This window comes from Mirounga leonina, unplaced genomic scaffold (genome assembly GCF_011800145.1).
Source record: "Mirounga leonina isolate KUSES-001 unplaced genomic scaffold, KU_Mleo_1.0 Mir_488, whole genome shotgun sequence".
Taxonomy (NCBI): domain Eukaryota; kingdom Metazoa; phylum Chordata; class Mammalia; order Carnivora; family Phocidae; genus Mirounga; species Mirounga leonina.
The window spans coordinates 11,199,359-11,222,971 of record NW_023270777.1 but is presented as its reverse complement, the minus strand read 5'-3'; the positions used below and the strand labels follow the sequence as shown (position 1 = coordinate 11,222,971).

The 23,613-nt window shown below is 48.2% G+C and overlaps 1 protein-coding gene across 1 annotated transcript; it reads left to right on the top strand.

The window, feature by feature from the left end:
* Positions 1–18: 18 nt before the first annotated feature.
* Positions 19–23,281, top strand: GID4 (GID complex subunit 4 homolog). Its single transcript, XM_034989742.1, has 6 exons — positions 19–394; positions 5,662–5,721; positions 10,340–10,447; positions 16,384–16,485; positions 18,100–18,230; positions 21,004–23,281. Exons 1-6 carry the CDS (start codon positions 206–208, stop codon positions 21,065–21,067), a joined length of 654 nt encoding a protein of 217 aa, XP_034845633.1. The 5' UTR covers positions 19–205; the 3' UTR covers positions 21,068–23,281.
* The last annotated feature ends 332 nt before the right edge of the window (positions 23,282–23,613 follow it).

The window sequence follows — 23,613 nt, the reverse complement described above, 5'->3', positions numbered from 1 at the left end:
GGGAGGCCCTGCTCGCAGGTCCCGGGGTCCCGGTGGCAGCCGGAGCGCTTGGTCCGCAGGCAGCGGGCGGGTGGGCCCCCCTCCGCCCCCCCCCCGCGCGTGCGCGCCCCCGCCCCCCCCCCCCCTGCCACCCCCCTCGGCTCCCGCGCGGCGGCGGCGGTTCCTCTCCCCCCTCCCCCCAGCCCTGGCTCCGGGGGACCCCGCGATGCCGGTCCGCACCGAGTGTCCCCCGCCGGCCGGTGCCTCGGCCGCCTCCGCGGCCTCGCTCATCCCGCCGCCGCCCATCAACACCCAGCAGCCCGGCGTGGCCACCAGCCTGCTCTACAGCGGCTCCAAGTTCCGCGGCCACCAGAAGAGCAAGGGGAACTCGTACGACGTAGAGGTGGTGCTGCAGGTGAGCGCCGGGCCGGGTCGGGCCGGGGCCCGAGGGCCTCCTCGCGGCGCTCACGGGCCGTGCCCGCCCCCGGCTCCTCGAGCCCGCAGCCGCGGACCAGGCCCTCGCCGCCGGGCCTCCTGCACCAGGCGCTTCACCGCCCGGGACCTGCCCAGCTGGTGTCTCACACTCTCCAAGCCCCAACCCTGACCTGCCCCTCACACCGGAGCCTGTCGTGAGCGGCTCCTGGCCGACCCTGAACACTCTCCCAGACGGTGACCGGCCTGGCTGGGATCCGGAAGCCCCCTGTGACTGGCCACCCTCGGACCTGAGTCCTTCCTCCCCAGGACCTGTCGCCCCGCGATCAGCTCTCCCTCCAGTCCCTCTCAGACCCTGAAGAACTCTCCATTGGGTTCTCCTGACTCGGGACTCTACCCGTGGCTGGGCCCATGTCAAATTATCCCAGACCTGAGACAGCCCTCCTCCCCTCCCCTCTCCTCTGTCCCAGGGATCCTCAAACCCTGGGGCCCTCCTCCCAGGATTTCTTCCTTGGGAGAGCCTAGTTAGTCCCCTCCGACCTGGAATCACACTCCCTCCATTAGCCCCTGAGCCCTGAGAGCCTCCTCAACCCACAACTGATTCCTAGCCTTTGGTACTTACTCTCTGAAGACCAGGCACTCACATCCTGGGTGCTGCTGGGTGGAGCTCCTCCCAGTCCGTTGGGATCTTGCCTGCCCCCCCCCCCCTCGCCCTCGGAGCTGCCCCAGTCTCTTCCTGGCCCAGGCACCCAGCTGCCCCCAGCCCCAAGCCTCCTCTGTGCTCCCTACCTCCATTCTCTGGCCACCTCCAGTCCCCTCCCAGTCTCCCTGGCCTACCTCCCCAACCCATACCTTCATCTTCCTCCTCCTTGGCTCCAGGGGACCCTCTTTCTGTGTTCTTAACTTTTATCTATACTGCCAGGGCTTCCTCCCAGTCTCTGATACCCATGTGCTGGGAAATCGAACTCACCCAGTATTATCTCTCACACGGTATTTTCTTGCTTTCTGTGTACCTCCCCGCCCCCCCCCCCTGCCCATTTGACCTGGATTTCTAAGTACCTGCTGCCAGCCCCTGATAGCTTTGGAGCTGCAGCTTTACCTACTCTGGCTCTTTTCTGCATCTCACCCCTCTCATGCAAATAGTAACACACTTGACATTTTTTTCCCAGTCAGAGATCAACAGTAGTTCATACTCCTTCTTTCCCTTCCTTGCAAAACCTTCCTGTGTAGCTACTCTTGCCTGCCTCAGGACCCACTTTCCTCCTCCCTTTGCCCCTTTTTTTCCTTAGCCTGATGCCCCATCTCCTAGGCTGTCTTCCTCCCCCTTGAAAGGCCTTACAGAAGCTTTGAGGACCTAGTGTGCCACCTTACCTCTCCCATGTGTGAGGACAGAACCTAAGATGTGTCTTTGCCTTATGTGCCCTCAGCTCTTTAAAAATGTTAAATCTTGAACAGCCTCTCTTCTGAGCAAGTAGGTCTCCCACCCAAAAGACAATGGGGATACATTTTCTTTCTGCCAACAGCAGAGCATCATTAGCCTCTTTTTTCTCACTGTTTTGGGGGAATCAATAGTTTCATCTTTTTTCGGTTGGGAAAACTGCATCTTCATGTTAATTGTATCTTTGGTCTATAAACTTAACTTTCATGAGCCGTGGTATGTATTGTAACTGGAAAACTGTTATGACTGATTCACTCAGTCTTCATAATTATATGCCTAGTGTGGTGACCCCTCTTCTCTTTTGTTTAAAACGTGAGAGTTTAGTATGAAGGTAAAGACTTTTGCTTTTTCTTTCTTTTTTTTGTGGGGGGCAACATCATAAAATTCTGGCAGTGAGATCTTGGTGTGGGTCATGTTTGGAATGATCTCGAATTTGTGCCCATTGTTTAATTTGACGGTTTCTGATGTGGTAGGGGACTCCTGGCAGGGTCGCTAAGTGTCAAAGAGAAGTCATCTTTGGCTTCTTCAGCAACTCCCCCCTTCTGTCACTGGTGTGTTGTTTCTGACGTCCTGTCAGGTGCCCATTTCCTTGTGAACCAGTAGAAGTGGTGATTGAGTTGGTGCAGGACTGACTGGTCTCTGGGCAGCCCAGAGCAGAAGCCTGGCAGAAACTTCAGTAGGATGTCTGCTGGTGGGAGCCATGGTCATGCCCAGGAATGCTGCCCTACATCTGGATTGGTGAGCTGTTTGTTCATCATTGAGACAGTCAGTGGCATGTGAATTGCCCCATCGTCACCCTGGTTTTTCAGCCGGGACCAGTTTCTTGGACTCAGCCTTCTTAGAATATATCTCAGCCTCTTTGCTGCTTGCTTGCTTTTTTTCCTAACAGCTTTATTGAGATATAATTCACATACCATGCAATTCACCCACTGAAGGTGTACAAGTCATTATTTTTTAGTATATTCACAGAGTTGGCTAAGCATCACTGCAAACTAATTTTAGCACCCTTTCATCACCCCAGAGAGAAACCCCACCCCGTAGTCGTCACCCCTCCCCAACTCTCAGCAACCACTCATTTTATTTTCCCTAAGATTTGCTTATTCTGGCCATTTCATATACATGGAGTCATACAATATGGGACCTTTTATGTCTAGCTTCTGTCGCCGAGCGTCACATTTTCCAGGTTCGCCCACGTCATAGCGAGTGGCCGTGCTTCGTTATTTTTTATTGTAGCATAATAATCCATTGTATGGATATATAGCATTTTGTTGATCCTTTGAGCAGTCGGTGAATATTTGGGTGGTTTCCACTTTGGGGCTATTGTGAGTAATGATGCCGTGAACATTCCTGTATGAGCTTTTATGTGGACACATCTTCATGCCTCCTGAGTAGATACCTGGGAGTGGAATCCTGGGTCCTCTGGCAGCTCTATGCTTACCATTTTGAGGAATTGCCACACCGATTTCCAAAGCGCCTACCCCATTTTTCATTCCCACCAGCTGCGTATGAGGGTCCAGTTTCTCCACAGCCTTGCGGACACTTGCAACTTATTGCCTCTCTTTTTGATCGCAGTCATGCTAGTGGTGGGTGTGAAGTGGTATCTCATTGTGGTTTTGATTAGACTCTTCTTAATGACTGACGATGTTGCACCTCTTTTCGTGGGCTTTCTGGAGCACTTTTTTTTTTTTTTTTTAATTTCCAGTTTAGAGAGTTCCCCAGACCTTCATGAGATTCCGGCTGGGTTTTCCTTGTTGCCGTTACTGTAACTATTCTGTTTGTTCTCTGCCATCCAAGGAGCCAAGACCAAAGTGAAGGCCAGGGTCACAGTGAGGGGGTACTAGAAAGAGCAGCTGTTGCACACAGCTGTGCTCGGAGACTTTCTTGCTAAACATTTGCCTTGCTATCTTTCTCATCGAGATGCTGGCCTGGCTTTCGGTTCAAGTTCTCTGCATTGTAGTGTATTTGAGTTCACCAACCGTCATGGAGATGAGTTTGGGCGGAATGGGAGAGACACATGGTTGAACAGAGGCCAAATTGAAATTGTGATTCTTGAGCGTGCGATAATCTATGCAAAATGTTAGCCAACTTCCAGTTCAGTTTTTAATCTTATTAGCAGGTATCCTGGCCACCTGATACCGTTTCCAGCCGCTGTGAAACGCCAAACTATATTGAATTCAGTGAGAATCGCATACATGAAATTTAAGGCCTCAGGTTAGAGCTGTGTGTCCTTTAAATAAAGTTCTCTGCTGAACCATGTTAGTGCAGATCAGCCACTTTAGATCACATCCAGCGCCAAGGCCAGCCGATGAGGATATTTTAAGTGTTTTGGCAGTTTTTACATGGACTACCTTTGTCACCAGCACCAAACTGTGGGAGCATTTCAGCTTCATTGAAGCCCGTTTGCTTTGGTGCTGACCTCATCTGGCCGACTGTGTTCATTACAGTTTTTAAGGATTGCCTGAGTGTTTGATTTCTGGTGTACATGACCGTAGTTAAGTCCCCGAATCTGATAAATACCACAAAACTTTCCTAGTCGCTTAAAATGAGACCTCACTTAATGTGTTAAAATCTCAACATGCCGCAGTAGCATTGTACTTGGGTTTGCTTTCATTCCAGGGGTCTGCTTTGTAAGGGAGCCCAATTTATCGTGAAATGTGAAAATCTGCCTCTTCAGGATCGATCTGTGTAGATTTGGGTGAAATGTGTCAGTCCGGGTGCACTCAGCTGCAAGTAACCATACCCACTTCAAATTAAAGAGTGAGTGAATCCAGCATCTCAGATTACAAGAAGCTTGGAGGTGGCTTGGTTCCAGATTGGCTCATTCAGGAGCCCATTTCCTTCCATGTTTCTCTGCTGCCATCCTTGGCATTTCCCGGCCTGTTTGTCCTCATGGTCTCTAGATGGCTGCCATGGGCCTGGGCACCATGTGCAAGTCCTGCCACCACCAAGGGAAGAAAGAGGGCCTCCTCAAAAGCCAGCATCTTGCCCAGAGACACCCAGGAGACTGACACACATATTTGATTGGTCAGAACTGGGTCACTCACTCCTAAACCAATGACTCACAAGGGGACAGGGGCACGCATCTGCCTTGGATCCATCAGGGCTGACCAGGTCTTGTAGGGGCCAGGGTGGGTGCCAGAACAGGATCTGGGCCCTGGCAGCATGGAAAAGTAGGAAATTGGATGTTGGGTAGGCACCCTGCAGTGTCTCAGCAGCCCATAATTGGTGGATGCTCAGCCTCAAAATCTCCCATGCCTGTTACCCCTGTTTATTTTAGCCTCCCAACTCTTCACCAAGAAATACAGGCATTTGTCTGTGAAGTGGGCAGAGTGAACCCTTAACGATATATTCCGATCTAGGGTCAGCATTTTGGTTCATAACTGAAATTTTTACTCGAGCAGTCTTCATACGATGCCTTTCCTGAATATGCTGCCCATTTCATAAAGAACTAATGCAGGATTGTGCGTAGTGTAAATATAGGGGAGGGGTACACTTCTGAGACCCGCGGGAGGCCTGTGTTGAGCAAGCTCACTGCTCCAGAAAGGCGCTTCGGTCTCAAGATACTCAGCTGAAGGAGGTTGAGAGGGTCCTGGGATCAGCTTGCTTCGTCTTAACAGGCCCGTGGGTAGGGAGGACTCACGAAGGTCTCAAAGGCCGGTGAGCCCTGACCAAGCTCGGCGGGCACCAACATCCAGGCCTCCCTTAGCCCGCCTGGCGTGTGACCTCAGGACGCGTGGATTTCCACAGTACCCCCAGCTTGTCTCCCAGGGCTTCCTCCATTTGTAACAAGATTGTGTGTCCTTTCTTTCCAGCATGTGGACACAGGGAACTCTTACCTTTGTGGATACCTGAAGATAAAAGGCCTTACTGAGGTAAGCACTCCTTCAAATGAACTAGAACTAGATGGTGGGCCGCATGCCTGGCATTCTCAGGGTGTGAAGGGCCAGGAGCGTTGACCCTGAGGCCTGATTAAAGCGCCCTGAGAAGTGTTGTTATTGTACTTCACACACAAAGCATGTAGTTTTGATGTGCCCTGTTGGAAAGTGTACGGATGCACAAAACTTTAAAGTTTATAAATAAGTCACAATGTTACCAACATTGTTGATTTTCTTTTTAATCCTTTGGTGGGGAAAAAAATAGAGTAGGAATATGGCTACCCGTTGTCATAAGTTTAGTGGTTTCTGGGATACGCATGAATCATTCCAGAACTGAAGTCTTTGGCATCCCTTAAACCCCTTAGCTCACTGGAACAATGAAAGGTGATCATCTAGTTCGTAGCTCAAGGAGCTGCTATGGAAATGTAGGCTGTTTTCCTTTCTCTGAACCAACTTTTTGAATCTCAGAACTCCTGGGAATATGGAAAGCAAGAAAGAGCATCCTTTCTTTCCCTGCTAGTGAGTAAATAGGAAGAGGAAGGAGGGGACGGAGCTGGCCGCCTAACTCCTCCATGAGGGCCTGGGCCTGACCTGGCTGCCGGGCCCCGTTGGCCTGATCATTCCTCTCTGTCTCAACGGCGCAGCTCCACCGAGGCTTAGAGAGGGCCGGGAGGACATCCTTGCTTTGCCCCTTGCTCCTGCTGTGAGCTTTCCTTTCCCTTTCCTCATCTGTAAAATGAGAATGAAAAATACCCACTCTGCTACCATTGTGGTGTAAATGAAAGTAGTTAAGTCCCCGAATCTGATAAATACCAACGTGTAGCATTGTCGAATCACTACACTGACCCGAAACCCGCATAATAGTGGCGTCAACTAGACTTGGCTAATCAATAAAAAGAATAGAATAGAATAGAATAGAATAAACCTGCGCTGTCTACTCCAGGGCCTTACTCTAGAGGGGAGGAAACAATGTAAGAGCAAGAGGGGACTCCAGTGTGATACAAATTGAGGGATACTAACGAAGGCCCTGAACATCCCCCGTCTTGAAACAACTGTTTCCGTCTCTTTGATTCGCTCTGGTTCTCCCCCTTCTCTATTAGAAGTTTGAGAATTGTCTGTGAAGTTTGTTGTTGAGATGAAAAGGTAACCTGTTCCTGCCTCCAGAAACTTATCCAGTAGAGAAGGGGTAGAAAATGAGAGCAGAATAAAGGATTCCAGCCTTTGAATTTACGGTAGCAGGAAACACACAGAATATGCTCAACCCATAGGCAGCCAGATGTACCTACTGAAGGCAGAACATAAACATTTGGCTTCATGAGGAAACCAGCAGAATCTGTCATGTGGAATGCTACCACTGACCCTAAAACCAGCCACGCTGGTCATAGGAAGCTGCACGGAAACAGCAAGTAGCATTAAGAACCCTGAAATGGGGGCGCCTGGGTGGCTCAGATGGTTAGGCGTCTGCCTTCGGCTCAGGTCATGATCCCAGGGTCCTGGGATCAAGCCCCGCATCGGGCTCCCTGCTCAGCGGGGAGTCTGCTTCTCCCTCTCCCTCTGCCCGCCACTCACCCTGTGTGTGCTCTCTCGCTTGCTCTCTCTCTGTCAGATAAATAAAATCTTTAAGTTCTAAATCCAACACTATACATAATCACTGAAATGCCAAAAAAGGGTGAGGATTCTCTGAATGACTTTATTACCTGTATTATAAAATACAGCTATTTGGGTTTGTTTGCTTTTCCATTAATAGTTGTGAAAATATCACATATGTGATTTATTTTAATAAAATCATTTAAATGATTGGGTTTTAGCCTTAGTCTCTCTTGTGCCTCCAATAAAGAAAATGAACTATTAAATTGGAGGTAATTTTTGTCTCTTAGCTATCTCACGTTCACAAACAAGCACAGTTTTTAAAAGGTTTCTGTGCCTTCTGGAAATGAAATCCCAGAATTGTGAAGAATGGGTGTCAGGTAACATTTTCTTTGCAATTCTGAGCCAGGCACCAGTGGAGAGAGGGGACATTTCTAGGGAGGCCCTGCAGCTGGCACAGGGCCTAGGAGCCCAGCCTTCGGGGAGTCATGGCCCGGCCCTCCACTCACTCACTAGATGGATTTGGAAGCTTCTGCCGAGGTTGGGCTAGACTTGTCTGAACCAAGGAGATAGGTCATACTAACCAAACTCACCGAGACTGATGTATACACAGGAGTGCTCGTTTACTCATTTCTAAAATGAGGTACGTGCATGTTCAGAAGTTCCCTCTGACTTAGTAGCCAATTGGGTGTTAATCCCCCGGGAGGTGGGTCTACATGGAAAGCCAGACCCATCACCGGAGAGTTTTTGGTGGGCCTGGAATCCGTGTGGGGAGTGATTTGGACAACCTAAACGGCTAACAGCAGCTAGACCCACTGTAGGAAGCCCTCGCCTGCTTTGGGGGTGGGGCTTGCTGGCTACGTCTCTTCCTCTCTGACTCGTTTTCCTGATGTCCCTCCTGCAGATAGAGTTTTTCCTCTGGCTCTAAAAATTACCGCCAGTCTGGCTACAGTCAAGTGCTTGAATTTCCTGGTCCTGCCCTGAGAGAGATTTCATCTTTTTGGTAACTTCTGTACCTATTGACTCTCATTCATCAGGCAGTATTTCTTTTATTTTAATTCTCAGAGCTTGGGGGTACCTTGCAGTCATCCTGATCTAGTGCCTGAAACGTTTTCAGTGCAGAGTCAGTTCATTAGGAAAACGTGCGATTTGAGCCATAAGTATCTTCTTTGTATTGTAAGAGGACCACTTTATCATTTTCTTCTTTTCTATCTTTTTTGTGGAAGTTTTAAAAAAAATGTTAAAGTTCAAACCTCAGAAAATCCATACATATAGCTTTCCATTTAAAATCTCAAGTCAGGTACTAACTGATACAGAACTTTCTCCCTTAGTAGTTCTTCCTAAAACAGATCAGCGTAATTTAGTTTAAACTTTTATTTTATTTATTTAGTTAGTTTTAAAAGATTTTATCTATTTATGAGAGAGAGAGGGAGAGAGCACGCATGAACAGGGAGGGACAGAGAGAGGGAGAAGCAGGCTCCACACTGAGTAGGGAGCCTGATGCGGGGTTCCACCTGACCTGAGCAGACACTTAACTGACTGAGCCACCCAGGCACCCCTATTTATTTATGTATGTATTTATTTACTTATTTATTTATTTATTTTTAAGTACTCTCGACACCCAATGTGGGGCTCAAACTCATGACCCTGAGATCAAGAGTCACATTTCTACTGACTGAGCCAGCCAGACGCCCCTAGTTTATACCTTTAAAATCAGGTTTCCATTTAGGAAACTCCCCTTTAATTTCTTCACTCTGTATATGTAAATGCCTGTACGAGGAACCCAGCCCCCGAGTTGGGGAAAGGGGTTGTGGTTTGGCGGGGAGGGTGCTATATATTTTAGAGTTCACTGTTAAGACCACAGACGGCCTCCATGGTGTGTAGTGAAGCAGGCCAGTCCAGAGTGGAGTGCCCGTGGCTGTGCTGTTTCCTGGTAGCTGCTGAACCAGCATGGCAGTATCTGCTAGGGGCGGCCCCAGCTATGTGGCAGGTCAAACTGAGAGACGGAGCAAAGCCATTGGAACAGATTTACTTTAAACACGTGTAGATGTTTGATGCAGAATAAGAGGGGCCTACATAGGGCCTGAAACAGAAAGTGGTACCTCTGTGGTCCCAGGGACGTTAGGGCTGTAATCCACAGTTTGCCAGGCCAGTGACCATCATTACACATTTCCAAGAAACACCAGGGGCTGGCAGGCTGGGCTGAGGGGTTGTCCGGTTGGTCGATCAGTTGGTTGGTTCTTTACAAATGCAGAGAAATGGTAAACTTCTTACAGTGCTAACTTCTTCTTCCATTAGTTTCTTTCAGAATCTTTGGTGCCTCCTTATTAGCAGGTGAACAAATAGCAAATAAAATTGACAAGAGTATTCTAAGCACCCAGTTAGGATGACAGCTTATTTTTTCCCCATGTGTTTCTGTTGTGGTGATTTTCCATTGTGGATGTGATTTACATATATTTTCCTTAGTGTAGATGGCCTTAGTTCATATAATAAATGTATCCTAATATACCAAGGTATTCTGCAAAAAAAACCCAAAAACCCACCCCTGGAAACCTGAAGAATGGGCACAAAAGAGACAAATGACTGAGCTAGTTTGAGAACCAGTGGCCAGGCCGTGGCATGAGGGAGACTTAGCTGTGAACGCTGTGATTTGGGAGCATCTTTGGGTGTTTTCCTTGGAAAGTAACATCTACTTAGTTGCTATCTGCTTTGTATCCTAGAATACCCAGAATTTACTTGTCTAAATTCTTTTCTGAGTGATCAGTATGTAACAAGTGAAGTCGAAGAAGGGTTCTCTGCTTCCGGCAAACTCCATAAAGTCCAAGAGACTCTCTGAGCACCTTCAATTCACGTTGACTCTGCAGCCATTAGCAGATCACTGGACCTAACTCAGTTTGGGTCATTGCTTAGCAGTGTGATCATTTTTTCAGAGTCCCGGGAAGAAGTTAAAACCAGGTTGATTTTTCCTTTGGGAAAGGTAAAAACTCTTTTTTGACATCTTATTTTGATATTTGGATTTTTCCCATAGGAGTATCCAACCCTTACGACCTTTTTTGAAGGAGAAATAATCAGCAAAAAACACCCTTTCTTAACGCGGAAGTGGGACGCAGATGAAGACGTTGATCGGAAACACTGGGTGAGTAGATATTTGTCTCCTCTGGGCCCCCCAGGCACTGCTGGAAAGCCAAGGAACTTAGCTCTCGGGGTCTTATCACTGTCCCCTGTCCTGTCCACCTGTCCACTCTTCCTTCTCATCTCCTGTATGTGGGGGAGCCCTGTGAAACATAAAGCAGTGGCCTCTGTCTTCAGGGTTAGCATGAGGTGGAGATGCAGTTTCTAGAAAGCTGCTTCTCCTGCTGGCATCTCTGTATGGGGAGAGCCCCGGGGGAGGGGGGGGGGCTTCTCACCCAGCTCCAGACTCAACTTCAGCATCATCAGGATGCCACTGAACATTCCACTTCCCCCACTTTTAACTGTCAAGTGGGGGATGTGTTCTCACTCACCAGTAGTGAACATTTTGAGACAACTTAGAGTCACTGTCCTCAAGTCTTTTCATTGGCTTTCACACAACTCAATGGATTGGTCTTCAAAAATCCATTTCTCAACCTATCATAATAGCCTTCTGACTTAGTTGACCATGGCAATGATGAATTTGGGGTTATTTTATTATTATTTTTTTAGTTTTTAGTTTTTTTTAAGATTTTATCTTTAAGTACATCCAATGTGGGGCTCGAACCTGCAGCCCTGAGATCAAGAGCCACACGCTCCACCGACTGAGCTAGCCAGGCGCCGCGATGAATTTTGGTTTAACACGGAAGAAGTCTAATGTGCTCACCCTCTAAACCCACCCGAAGTGATTGCGTCAGTAATGAAGACTCTAGATGCTTCCCACTGCCCCTCTCACCTGGCTGTTCAAGCTCTCTCCTGATTCTGGCACAATAGTCCTTGGACAGGACTCCCTGTTATAGACCCTCGTCCCAGTTAACCTCACAGTAGATTAGCTGCTTTGCTTGTTAATGTTTTCCACCTGAGGTAGGAAAGGAACATCTTTCAGATGCTGAGTTTCACTTACTTTAAATTATTTAATTAATTAAATTTAAACTTGAGCTTTTAAAACCATTTTTTTTTTTAAAGATTTTATTTATTTATTTATTTGAGAGAGAGAATGAGAGACAGAGAGCACATGAGAGGGGGCAGGGTCAGAGGGAGAAGCAGACTCCCCGCCGAGCAGGGAGCCTGATGCGGGACTCGATCCCAGGACTCCGGGATCATGACCTGAGCCGAAGGCAGTCGCTTAACCGACTGAGCCACCCAGGCGCCCTAAAACCATTTTTTGTAAGCTACATGTTTTGCCTGTTGTCGCAAATAGACACCGAAAGTCAGTCATTTGTGTGTGTCTCTTATGAAGGAATGAACAAGATCTGAGTCTCTTAGGCTGCTCGGTTGGGGAGCTCGAGTGGGGCATGGTGGTGCCAGCATCCGGGAGCAGAGCTGGAGGGCTCCCAGCTGCCATCTGGTCCCACCCTGCCCGACGCCGGCTCTTCCCATGCTGCTCGAAGCCTCACAAGATGGCTCCTTTCTCTCTTGGATGGCCCCAGCGGGAAAGCTCTTCCTTGTACTGAGCCACAGCCTGTCTTCCATCCAACTTGGTTTTCCATCTCAAATTGGTTCTACAAAAAAAGCAAGGTCTTTGAGACTCCGTGAAAAGTCAATTCTAAGCTAGGTCTGCTGCAAATCAAATACCTGGAAACCAACTGTTAGTGTTCCAGACTTCCACCAGAACAGAAAATATCTGGTTCTCCTTGGTAGGCTGAATTGAAATATTTTGAGTGACAGAAGGACAGAGAAGGCCACCCTTGATATGGTAGGATGAGGAGCTCGGCCTCTGGGCCCTTCCTCATTCAGCAGTCCGGTCACCTTTGCAGTACTCAGTTTCCCATAACTTTCCCAGCCCACTCCGGAGTCCCAGAATCCCATGTGGGATCCCTGTTTGTCAGGGACTCGAAGTGCCTGATACATGCATGCCCTGGAGATACTGCGGCTTCCGTTCCAGACCACCGCAATAAAGTGAATATTGCAATAAAGTGAGTCAAAAGAATTTTTTTGGTTTCCCAGTGCACATAAAACTTACGTTTATGTGATACTGTAGTCTATGAAGGGTGCAGTAGCATTAGGTCTAAAACAACACGTACAGGGCGCCTGGGTGGCTCAGATGGTTAAGCGTCTGCCTTCGGCTCAGGTCATGATCTCAGGGTCCTGGGATCGAGTCCCACATCGGGCTCCCTGCTCCTTGGGAGCCTGCTTCTCCCTCTGCCTCTCTCTCTGTCTCTCATGAATAAATAAATAAAATCTTTAAAAAAAAAAAAAACCAAAACACGTACACACCTTAATTTTAAAATACTTTATTACTAAAAAATGCTCAGCATCCTCTAAGCTTTCAGTGAGTCCTAATCTTTTTGCTGGTGGAGGGTCTTGCCTCTGTGTCGATGGCTGCTGACTGATCTCGGGGGTGGTTGCCAGAGGTTCAGGTGGCAGTGGCATTTTCTCAAAATAAGACAACAATGAAGTTGACCACATTGATCGGCTCTTGGTTTCACAAACGATTTCTCTGTAGCAAGAGGTGCTGTGTGATAGCGTTTCATCCACCATAGAACTTCTTTCCAAATTGGAATCCATCCTCTCAAACCCTGCCGCTGCTTTTATCAGCTAGGTTCAGGTGATATTCTAAATCCTTTGTTGTCATTTCAACAATCCTCACAGCATCTTCACCAGGAGTAGATTTTTATCCCAAGAAACCACGTTCTTGGCTCATCCATGAGAAGCAGCTCCTCATCTGTTCAAGTGTTTTGTTTTGTTTTTTTTTTAAAGATTTTATTTATTTATTTGAGAGAGAGAGAATGAGAGACAGAGAGCACGAGAGGGAAGAGGGCAGAGGGGAAGCAGACCCCCTGCCGAGCAGGGAGCCCGATGCGGGACTCTATCCCGGGACTCCAGGATCATGACCTGAGCCGAAGGCAGTCGCTTAACCAACTGAGCCACCCAGGCGCCCCATCCGTTCCAGTTTTATCATGAGATTGCAGCCATTTGGTCCCATGTTCAGGCTCCACTTCTGCTTCTAGTTCTCTTGCTCTTTCCACCACATCTTCAGTGACTTCCTTCACTGAAGTCTTGAACCCCTCAAAGTCATCTATAGGGTTGGAATCGACTTCTTCCAAACTCCTGTTCATGTTGATATTTCGAGCTCTTCCCACGAATCAACAAATATTCCTAATGGCACCTAGAATGACGAATCCTTTCCAGAAGGTCTTCGATTTACTTTGTCCAGCCCCATCAGAGGAGTCACTACCTACGGCAGCTACAGTCTTATGAAGTGTATTTCTTAAATAAGAAGACTTGAAAGTTGAAATGACTCCTTGATCCACAGGCTGCAGAGTGGACGTTGTGTTAGCAGGCCTAATCACAACATAAATCTCACTGTCCATCTCCATCGGAGCTCTTGGATGATGAGGTGCATTGTTAATGAACAATAATATCTTTTTTTATTATGTTCAGTTGGCTACTATATAGTACATCGTTAGTTTCTGATGTAGCGTTCAGTGATTCATTAGTTGCGTGTAACACCCAGTGCTCATCACAACATGTGCCCTCCTTAATATCCATCACCTGGCTACCCCATCCCCCCACCCCCCAAACAATATTTTGAAAGGAATCTTGTTTTCTGAGAAGTCTCAATGTTGGGCTTTAAATATTGAGTAAATCACGTTGTAAAGAGATGTGTTGTCATCCAGACTTTGGTCCATTTTTAGAGCACGGGCAGAGTAGATTTAGCATAATTCCTAAGGGTCCTAGGATTCTCAGAATGGTCAATGAGCATTGGCTTCAACTTCAAGTCACCAGCTGCATGAGCCCCTAGCAAGAGAGTCAGCCTGACCTTTGAAGGTTTGAAGCCAGACATTGACTGCTCCTCTCTAGCTATAGAAGGTCTAGATGGCATCTTCGTCCAATACCAAGCTGTTTCATCTACGCTGAAAATCTGTTACTTGGTGTAGTGTAGTTGTTTAGTGTAGCGTATTCATTATCTTAATGAAGATCTAGAATCTTCTGGAGAACTTGCTGCAGCTTCTACATCAGCACTTGCTGCTTCACCCTGCACATTTGCGTTATGGAGACGGCTTCTTTCCTCAGTCCTCCTGAACCAACCTCTGCTAGCTTCAGACTCTTCTCCTGCAGCTTCTTCACCTCTCAGCCTGCACAGAATTGAAGGGAGTTAGGGCCTTGCTCTGCGTTAGGCTTTGGCTTAAGGGAATGTTGGGGCTGGTTTGACCTTCTCTCCAGACCACTAAACCTTTCTCCACATCAAAGCCTGCTTTGTTATCATTCATGTGTTCACTGGAGTGGCACTTTTCCTTTCCTTCAAGAACTTTTCCTTTGCATTCACAACTTGGCTCACTGGGCCAAGAGGCCTCGCTTTCAGCCTGTCTCAGCTTCTGAGAGGTCTTCCTCACTAAGCTCAATCATTTCTAGCTTTTGATTTCAAGTGAGAGACATAGGACTCTTCCTTTCTCTTGAACATTCACAGGCCGTTGTAGGGTTATTACTTGGCCTCATTTCAATATTGCTGTGTCTCAGGGAAGAGGGAGGCCTGAGGAGAGGGAGAGAGATGGGGGATGGCCAGTCAGTGGAGCAGTGAGAACACAGACATTTATTGATGAAGTTTCCTATCTTATATGGGGGCAGTTTGTGGTGCCCCAAAACAATGGCATTAGATCACAGATCACCATAACAGATACAAGAGTAATGAAAAAGTTTGAAACGTTGCGAGGATTACCAAAATGTGACACAGAGACATGAGGTGAGCAAATGCTGTTGGAAAAATTGTGCCAATCGACTTACTCGACACAGGGTTGCCACGAACCTTCAATTTATAAAAAAAAAAAAAAAAAAAAGCATTATCTGGGGGCGCCTACGTGGCTCAGTTGGTTAAGCATCCAACTCTTGGTTTCGGCTCAGGTCGTGATCTCACGGTCATGAGATCGAGCCCCACATTGGGTTCCACACTCAGCGTGGAGTCTGCTTGAGTTTCTCTCTCCCTCTCCCTCTGCCACCCTGACAAATAAATAAATAAATCTTTTTTAAAAAATGCAATATCTGCAAAGAGCAATAAAATGAAGTACAATAAAACCAGGACTGCCTGTAAATTGGAATCAGAGACATTGTTTTTCACCTTCAAGTTTTCCTGAGTGATATTTAAAGTTGGTATCATGGTGGTACCCTAAAGTCAAGATTCTATATACTTAATCCAGTTAGAATAGAGATATACATGTGACAAATTCTGAGTTAATACCTCTGTATCTTAAACTTTATTTTTTATAAAATAATGCATACTTATTTTTAAATATTTGAGTAAACAGAAAAGCAAAGGGAAAAAAACATCTATAATAATAATACCCAAAGTTAAAACAGATATTAACCTTTTTTCTTTCTTTCTTTCTTTCTTTCTTTTTTTTTTTTTTTACAAAAACAGAATCATGAGACACAGTTTTGTAACCTATTTCTGGTCTCCTTTTTTAAAAGGACTTAATCATATATTACCCATTTCCTGTTTCTACTTCACTGGCTGGCCCCAAGCCACATTCCTGTGTCAGAGGACCCCGCTTTAGTAAACCCCTCTCTCCCTTCAGGGTGATGTGCTGGCTCTAAGTTATTCTGCATGGCTCATGTTGATTCACTTATAGAGATCTTCTTGCTAATCCTTCCTGGCTTTGCTTGTGGTAAGGTGTTCTGAGAAAAGGCTCCCGGAATCTCATCCGTTCCCAGCCCCGGGCCTTTCCCTGGACCACATTAACTAGGCAGGCATAGCCTCATGGTGCCTCGGCTGGAGGCCAGGCCCGAGTTCACTGGTGGGGACCTCAGGCTCCCTTCCCCAATCCTCAGCATTTGCTGCTCTTGTGGGCGCATCCAGCAGCCATCACACCTTTGCGAAGGTGCTTGCTGCTGGGCGCAGAAGGGCAGTGGTGACCCCAGCCTCCCCCTCTGTCGATTGGTCCTCATGCTCAATTTTTTTGCTTTCAGGGCAAGTTTCTGGCTTTTTATCAGTATGCAAAATCATTTAATTCAGATGACTTTGATTATGAAGAGCTGAAGAATGGGGATTATGTCTTCATGAGGTGGAAGGTAAGGTCCCAGCCCAGCCAGAGCCTGCATTCTATCCAGCACCCCTCCTGCTCCCCGGGTCCAGTGCTTCATTACGGTTTGTCTCCGTGGAGTGCCTTTACACGCTCATAAAAAGCAGGCACGGCTCCAGGCCACACTGGCCAACTGCTGCCATGCAAGACGGTTTGTCTTTGGTGACGCCATTTGGTGGTTAGCAGATAAATTCATGGCTGGGGGCGGGGGCGGTGTGGTCGCCCTCAGCACCTTCGACTCTCCAGGTTGAGTCACCCCCGGTGTTCTCTGGACTCAGAGGAGGACCAGAGTTGGGCCCCGTCATTTCCTACTCTCAGCTGAGAGCCCGTGTTAAGTGGCTCTTCCCTCACCACGTCCTAGCCAAGCTTCAGTGCCGTCTCAGCTTGTCTGGTTCCCTCTGGCAGGAAGTGAGGGACCAGGAATGGAATTTGGGTTTTCCACTCAGCAGCCCTCCGAGAACTCCATCTGGCTGGACTCGCGAGATTGGCTTTGGGCTGACAAGGCTTTTGTGTTCCCTCTTTTGATAGCCTGGTATTTACTGTGTTCCAGCCGCAGGCTAGCAAAATCATGAAGTGGGTTTGTGACATCACTTTGTGAACGGACACCCACTTCCAACCCCTGGTCCCCAGTCTGCAGGAAAAAGCTGTTTTATCTTGAAACCTTGCCAGCTTTCATGCAAGCGAGTCATTTAGAGGAGTTATTCCCAATCTTTAGTTTGTACGGCTAATAATTTGGGGTTGGGGGCGGGGGTCGTCACTTTTTGCAGAGATGCTGGCCAGGTGCAAAGAGTAAAAGCTGAGTCCGCCCTCGTGAGCTTGCTGTCTGGTGTTTGGAAACGTGCCAGCTAATAAAGTACTAAAGGAAGTATCTTGCAAGGTCCTAATTTTAAAATTAATTTTTAAAAACTAGCATTTCAGAGGTTGAAGAAAGGGACGGAGAGTGTCTTAAAAAAACAAAACAAAACAAAACAGTGGAGTTGTTTGGTCTCCAAAGACCTTCTCAGTGTGACTCACTATGGGCTCTCAGTGGACCTCTTGGGGCTGTGAGGCCACTGACCTCATCTTCCTGGAAGAGTAGGTGCCCAGATGTAGCCTTTCAGCTTGGCCGTAGCTAGAGATCATAAGCTCGCCTCTTCCCAAGGCGCCCGAGCAAGAATAGTACCGTTCTGATGGCTGTGGATGAGGTGTCGAGCTTTTTGAGGAGCTGTTACGGGGGCAGTTGGTGCTTGGTCTGCCCTCAGAAGGCAGAGGCGATCAGGAACCCAGCACCAGTTCCTGGGGTGGAGCAGAAACTTCCTCTTCCTGGGTCGTTCTGTCTGTGGGCTCTGAAAGGTAGGTAGGTATCGATTCATTTTCAAGACGTGTGGACCGTAGAACCTTCTCTTCATTGCCGATCTCAGTGAGCTCAAGACACAGGCTACTGCGTTAGTTATCTAGAATGCTGTTGACAGATGGGGTTGAAACGCAGATGTCCGCCGTCGTCCAGCAAGCCTGGGCAAGACCATGTGACACTGGAACCCGAGAACCACCTGAAGGCTAACGGGGAGCCCCAGACGTGGCTGGAGCACGCCGTCTGTTACTGACCTCCTCCATCTGTGTGCAGGAACAGTTCCTGGTCCCAGATCACACGATCAAAGACATCAGCGGTGCCTCCTTTGCTGGGTTCTATTACATCTGCTTCCAGAAGTCGGCAGCCTCCATAGAAGGCTACTATTACCATAGGAGTTCAGAATGGTAAGGCACCCCAGAGGCGAAAGGGGGTGGCTTGCTGCCCGGGCTCTCCCTTCGCTTGCCGAATCCAAAAGAAAACTTCTCCCCCTGTCTCTGCGTAGCTTTTATGCTCTATCTGCATTTGGAGGGCCTCTTTGAATGATCTCAGCTGCCCATGGAGGGGCTCCTATCCCTAACCACAGAGCAGAGTAAATAAGATGAAACCAAAGTGCTCAATAAAGGAACTCACTGCTCAAAGCTTGCAAGCAGTTCTGTATTATCAGCAGTGTTTCTCCCAACCTTGGCTGCTCTTGTATTTCCTCCCACATTTAATCAGTAACTACAGTGTAAGCTCCAGCTATGGACAGGGTGAGTTTTGCTGTTAGCAGCTTTTCTAATTTTGTGGTCACATCGCTTAGATGCCAGCCCCACCCACTCTTGATCTCAGTCTAGTGACCGGGGTCCCCATGGGAGCTGACGGTCCTGCCCTGTGTTTCATCTGAGGTGAAGGACTGAGTGTCACCTCAAGCGCTAGCTTTTCTCACCTTTCTGGGGACTCTCCTGCCCCATCACTGCTACTCCAAGCACCTTGCTGTACCTGAAGAAGGAACCCTATCACAAAATACCTGATTTCCTCTCCGAACGTAGAAACACCGTATTCCCTTCCAGATGTTTTATAGTTCGGTGACTTGTGAGTGATGCTTCCCTGGCTTGACTCAAGTTCCTTGTTCAGTGGCAGCAGAATGATTTCTGCAAATAAATGCCCGTGGGCTCAGAGCAGTCTCCGCTCCCCTGAGAGCCACAGTTGCTGAAACCAGGATTTCAGTAATTGCTCTGTTTTCAAAGGAGTTTTTAAAATCTGTTATATCCTTTTTTAAATAACAGCTTTATTGAGAGAATTCACATACCATACAATTCGCTCATTGAAAGCATACAGTTCGGTCATCCTGAATATTCACGGTTGTGCGGCCATCACCCCAATCAATTTTAAATGCTCCCACCACCACCACGAGAAACCCTGTTCCCCTTAGCCCCATCCCCTCCTAGCCCGAGGCAGCCAGCTACTAACCGACTTCTATACAGACGTGCCTATTCTGGATATTTTCTATAAAGGGAACCACACACACTATGAAGCTCCTTTGTGTTAGGTTTCTTACCCTCAGCCTAATGCTCAGAAGGTTCGGCCATGTGGCAGCATGGATCAGCCCTTCGTTTTTATTGCTGAATAATTTTCCGTGGTATGGATGTACAGTAGCCCCTCCTTATCTGCGGTTTTGCCTTCCGCTGTTTCAGTTATCCGCGGTCAGCCGTAGTCCAGAAGCGGATGGTAGTCGGGGGTGGCCCAGCACTCGGTCACATGCCTGCCTCACTCACCTCACCTCATCTCCTCACGCAGGCATGTTCTCACCTCCCATCCTCACAGCAGGAAGGGTGAGACTACAGCACAAGAAGGTCTTTTGAGACAGAGACCACATTCACGTAACTTTTATTGCCCAATATTGTTATAACTATTCTGTTTTATTATTAGTTATTGTTGTTCATCTCTTACTGTGCCTAACTTATAAGTTATACTTTATCACAAGTTTACGCACATAGCGTCTGTAGGGTTCAGTACTATGCACGGTTTTTGGCATCCACTGGGGGTACTTGAACGTATCCACCACAGATAAGGGGGGACTGCTGTACCACATTTTATTTATTTATTTATTTATCCATTCATCAGTTGATGGGTTATTTCCACCTTCTGCCTATTGTGGTTAATGCTGCTGATTGTATAAGTATCTGTTAGAGTATCTGCTTTAATTCCTTCGGGCATATACCCGGGAGTGGAATTGCTGGGTCCTATGGTCATTCTCTGACTTTTTAAGGAACTGCCAAAGTGTGTGATGCACCAGGGTTCCAGTTTCTCGACATCCTCCCCAACGCTTGCTATGATGTCTTTACAATTATAGCTACTCTTGTGGTTATGAAGTGGGGTCTCATGGTTTTGATTTGCATATTCTGATGGCTGATGCATTATCTTGATTTTTCTTTTTTAAATTTTTTTGGGGTGAGAAATAAACTGCTTTTTCCTGTGCTCCTCCTCATGCCCACGTGAAACAAGTAAGGGGAGAGCTAGCATCTACCCCATGTACTCTGATTGTCCCCCGGGGGGTTATCATCCCTGTGTGTGGATTGTCCCCGCCTCTGTTTCTCCTTTATCTGCTTAACTCCTCAGAGCACCTACCAACGGGGCAAAAACAAACACCTCAGAACTCTGATGTTCTCAAGCCTCGTAGCCATGTCTAGGGAGGCGAGAAAATGAAGGTGAATGGTAACATAAGCTTCGGGGTTAGCTGGGAAGTCTCTGTATTCCGTGAGAAGTGGGGAGTGCCTGTGCTCCCCATGCAGTCCTGAGGATGTTGCAGCCTGACGTTCCCGGAGCAGCTGAGGTGCTAGATGTCAGAGAGAGGCAGAGTGGAGGGCGAGGATGAGGCCCAGGGCCCAGGGCTTCGGTCCGCATCTTCTCCCAGAGCTTACTCTGCCTCTCCTTTCATAAGACATACCATAACTGCCTCATGGTCAGAGCACGAGACCTAAAAGCAGCTCCTCTTACACAGAGCTCAGGAGGATTAACCAAAGAACCAGAAAGAGAACCAAACGTGGTGCAGCCGAAGAGGTCTGAGCTGCACCTGCAATCCGGTTCCAGCCTGGGGCTCGCCGGGCGCTCCGGTGGTAGGGAGGGGGTTCTGCACCTCTCTTTGGTTTTCAGGCTGCTTAGACCGCCTCCCGTTTTCTCTCTCTCCCCGCACTGCAGGTATCAGTCCCTCAACCTAACGCATGTTCCTGAACACAGCGCACCCATCTACGAATTCCGGTGACAGCGGTTCAGAGCAGGAACTAAATAAAACTGAACTTGGCAAAAAAAAAAAAAAAAAAAAAAGAACTTTGCCAAGAAAATTGTGTACCTGCCAGAACCAGGAGAACGTGTGTTCCTGTTTCTTCACGAGCAGATTCGCATCAGAAGGCATGAATGTTAACCCACAGAATCCAAGGAGCATGGCCAACCAGCAGGCAGGCGGAGGGAGTGTTCTCTGTTCTTCCTCCCTCTCTGAGGCAGTTTGGTCTTAATCTGTTTTTAAGCTACCTTAAATGCACTTTTCCTTGCTGCACAGCTAACTTCTGTATCACCGAAAGGCCCATTCCTCCCTCCATCCCCACCTCCAACCAAGTAGAAGGTCAGCGCCCCCCAGTCACCCTCAGCCTTGGTGCTCAGTGGTCTCTGCCCAGGCCCCAGCCCTGCGCGCTGCCCCCCTTCCCCACCCCCAGTTGCTTAGTCTGGTAGCTCAAGAGAAGGCAGAGCCCCAGCACACGTGTGCCCCCCCTGCCCCGAGCTCTGTGCAGGGAATCGGGGCGCTGCGGCAGCATCCGCCAATGAAACGGGAGGCAGAGGCTGCTTCACGGGGTCACCTGGCGCTGCCCAGCCCTGCCGCGTTAGTCAGTGGCTGGCAGGTTTCCCCTGGGCCCACCATCAGGGATCGCTGAATTTAAGGCTTCCGGATCCCTGGCAGGAACAGATTCCAATCCTGCTTTACTCAGCACGTTTGCTCCAAACTTTTTGAACTTGAGGGCAATACTAAACTTAAAAAAAAAAAAAAAAAAAAAAAGGAGAAAAGAAAAAAAAGAAAAAAAAAGAGTTTTTTTATTACAAAATTATTTTTATGGTCCCTTTAACAAGGACCCTATGGCAAATGCACAATTATTCAGAATTACATTTTATCGTTTTCACATTGAAAACAGCAAATGTTGACTTAGTAATTTTTATACCTATATCTATATGTAAATGTATATTTAATCAACCAGCAGTTTCAAACTAGTCATCCTGGTACAAAAGTTTTGCAGCATTGCATCCATTCTAGTGCTAAACCTGAGAGCTGTTTTGGGGGCCAGTTGGGCATTTGTACCTCCTCCTCTTGCTACTCACGACAGCAGTGCTCCGAGATGACCTTCTCCATCGAAAGCAGACGGGGCCCATCGTTCTCCTGAAACAGCGACTCTGAAATGTTGGGACGGGGGAGGGGGGGGAACGTGAACACGCTCGAATAACTCAAGGCTCACGTGCCAAAGTGTGTGTGTGGGTGTGTGTGGGCGGGGTGTGGTTTGGGGGGGGGGTTGTTGTTTTTTAACGTTCTAAAAAGCCGAATAGGTTGGTATCAGTCGGGGCGTCGCATCGGCCGGTGGTTTACGAGACTTGCTCAGAATACAGGAGGGAGAGAGCTATAACCCACAGGAGCAAAACAGGCTGAAAGCGGCCTTTCGAGGGTCGGTGTGAGAAAACACGTGGCCCTTCGGTCTAGGTGAGCGTTAGGGACATGGTGTATTCTTAAAAAGTGACTTTCCTTTTGACGACCTATGTACTGTACAGGACTGAGACTGAATGTCGGGGAAGCCTTAAAGGAGAGATACGTGGGAAACTAGTCAGAGGGCGCCGGGACACCGAGGCGGTGCAGTCCTAAGGCTTTGGACGGAGGGGAGACCGACCCATCTAGGGAGGCCAGGAACATGGAGCACCCAGAACGTTGCCCCAGTGACTGCAGTGGAAAAAGGATTCACATCCATTGGCGGAGCTGAGCCCGGTGTTTTATTCTGAAACTTCAAGCCGTCGCATGGCTGGCTCTGGTCACACCAGCCAATGGCACGGTACCGAGGAGACCGCGCTCACACGGCCTCCGTGTGGCTGGTGGGCGTCACGTGAGTAGAGGAGACAGTGGGCGACCGTGCTGGCTTCCCTGGGCTACACGAGCCATCCATCCCCCCCACCCCCCGCCCCGTTCCCTTCTCACACCAAGCTCATCAGTCTCGTCTGCGTTTTGCAAGCTCCTTGAAGCCTAGTGGCCCCACTCGGAACCCGAGGGGCGAGCTCACCCCCTGGAGCTCATCAGGACCCCGTCCGTGTGGCTCTGGAGGTCAGTAGGTCAGTCGAGCGGGCAGGAAAGGACATTTGCAAACATTGCTGCTGTTGAGCTAGCCAGACGGGCCAGGTCCTGTTGTAGGATTTCTTCCTTCCTTTTTTTTTTTTTTTTTTCTTAGCGAGGTAATGAAGTGTACCAGTTGTATTGGGGAAAATGAAGAAGTGATACCTTTGCTAGATCTTTCGGGCGCATCTGCAATGAAGATTTGTTTGCATAAACATCTGCCCGGCTGAGGACAGGGAAGGCATTATTCTGCCCACCTCCTCTTAGTAATTCCCAATCAACATCAACTCTTTTCTTTTCTCTGCGTCCCCCATCCCCCATCTGTGGTGATCCTTTCCTGACCCTTCTCCGTGGTTTACGTGCCTCTGGTACTGTGTGCAATAGTTTGGTTGATGCTTGTATTCACTGGTAAGAAGTCAGTGCAGGTTGCAGATTTTCTACCGTCTTCCTGC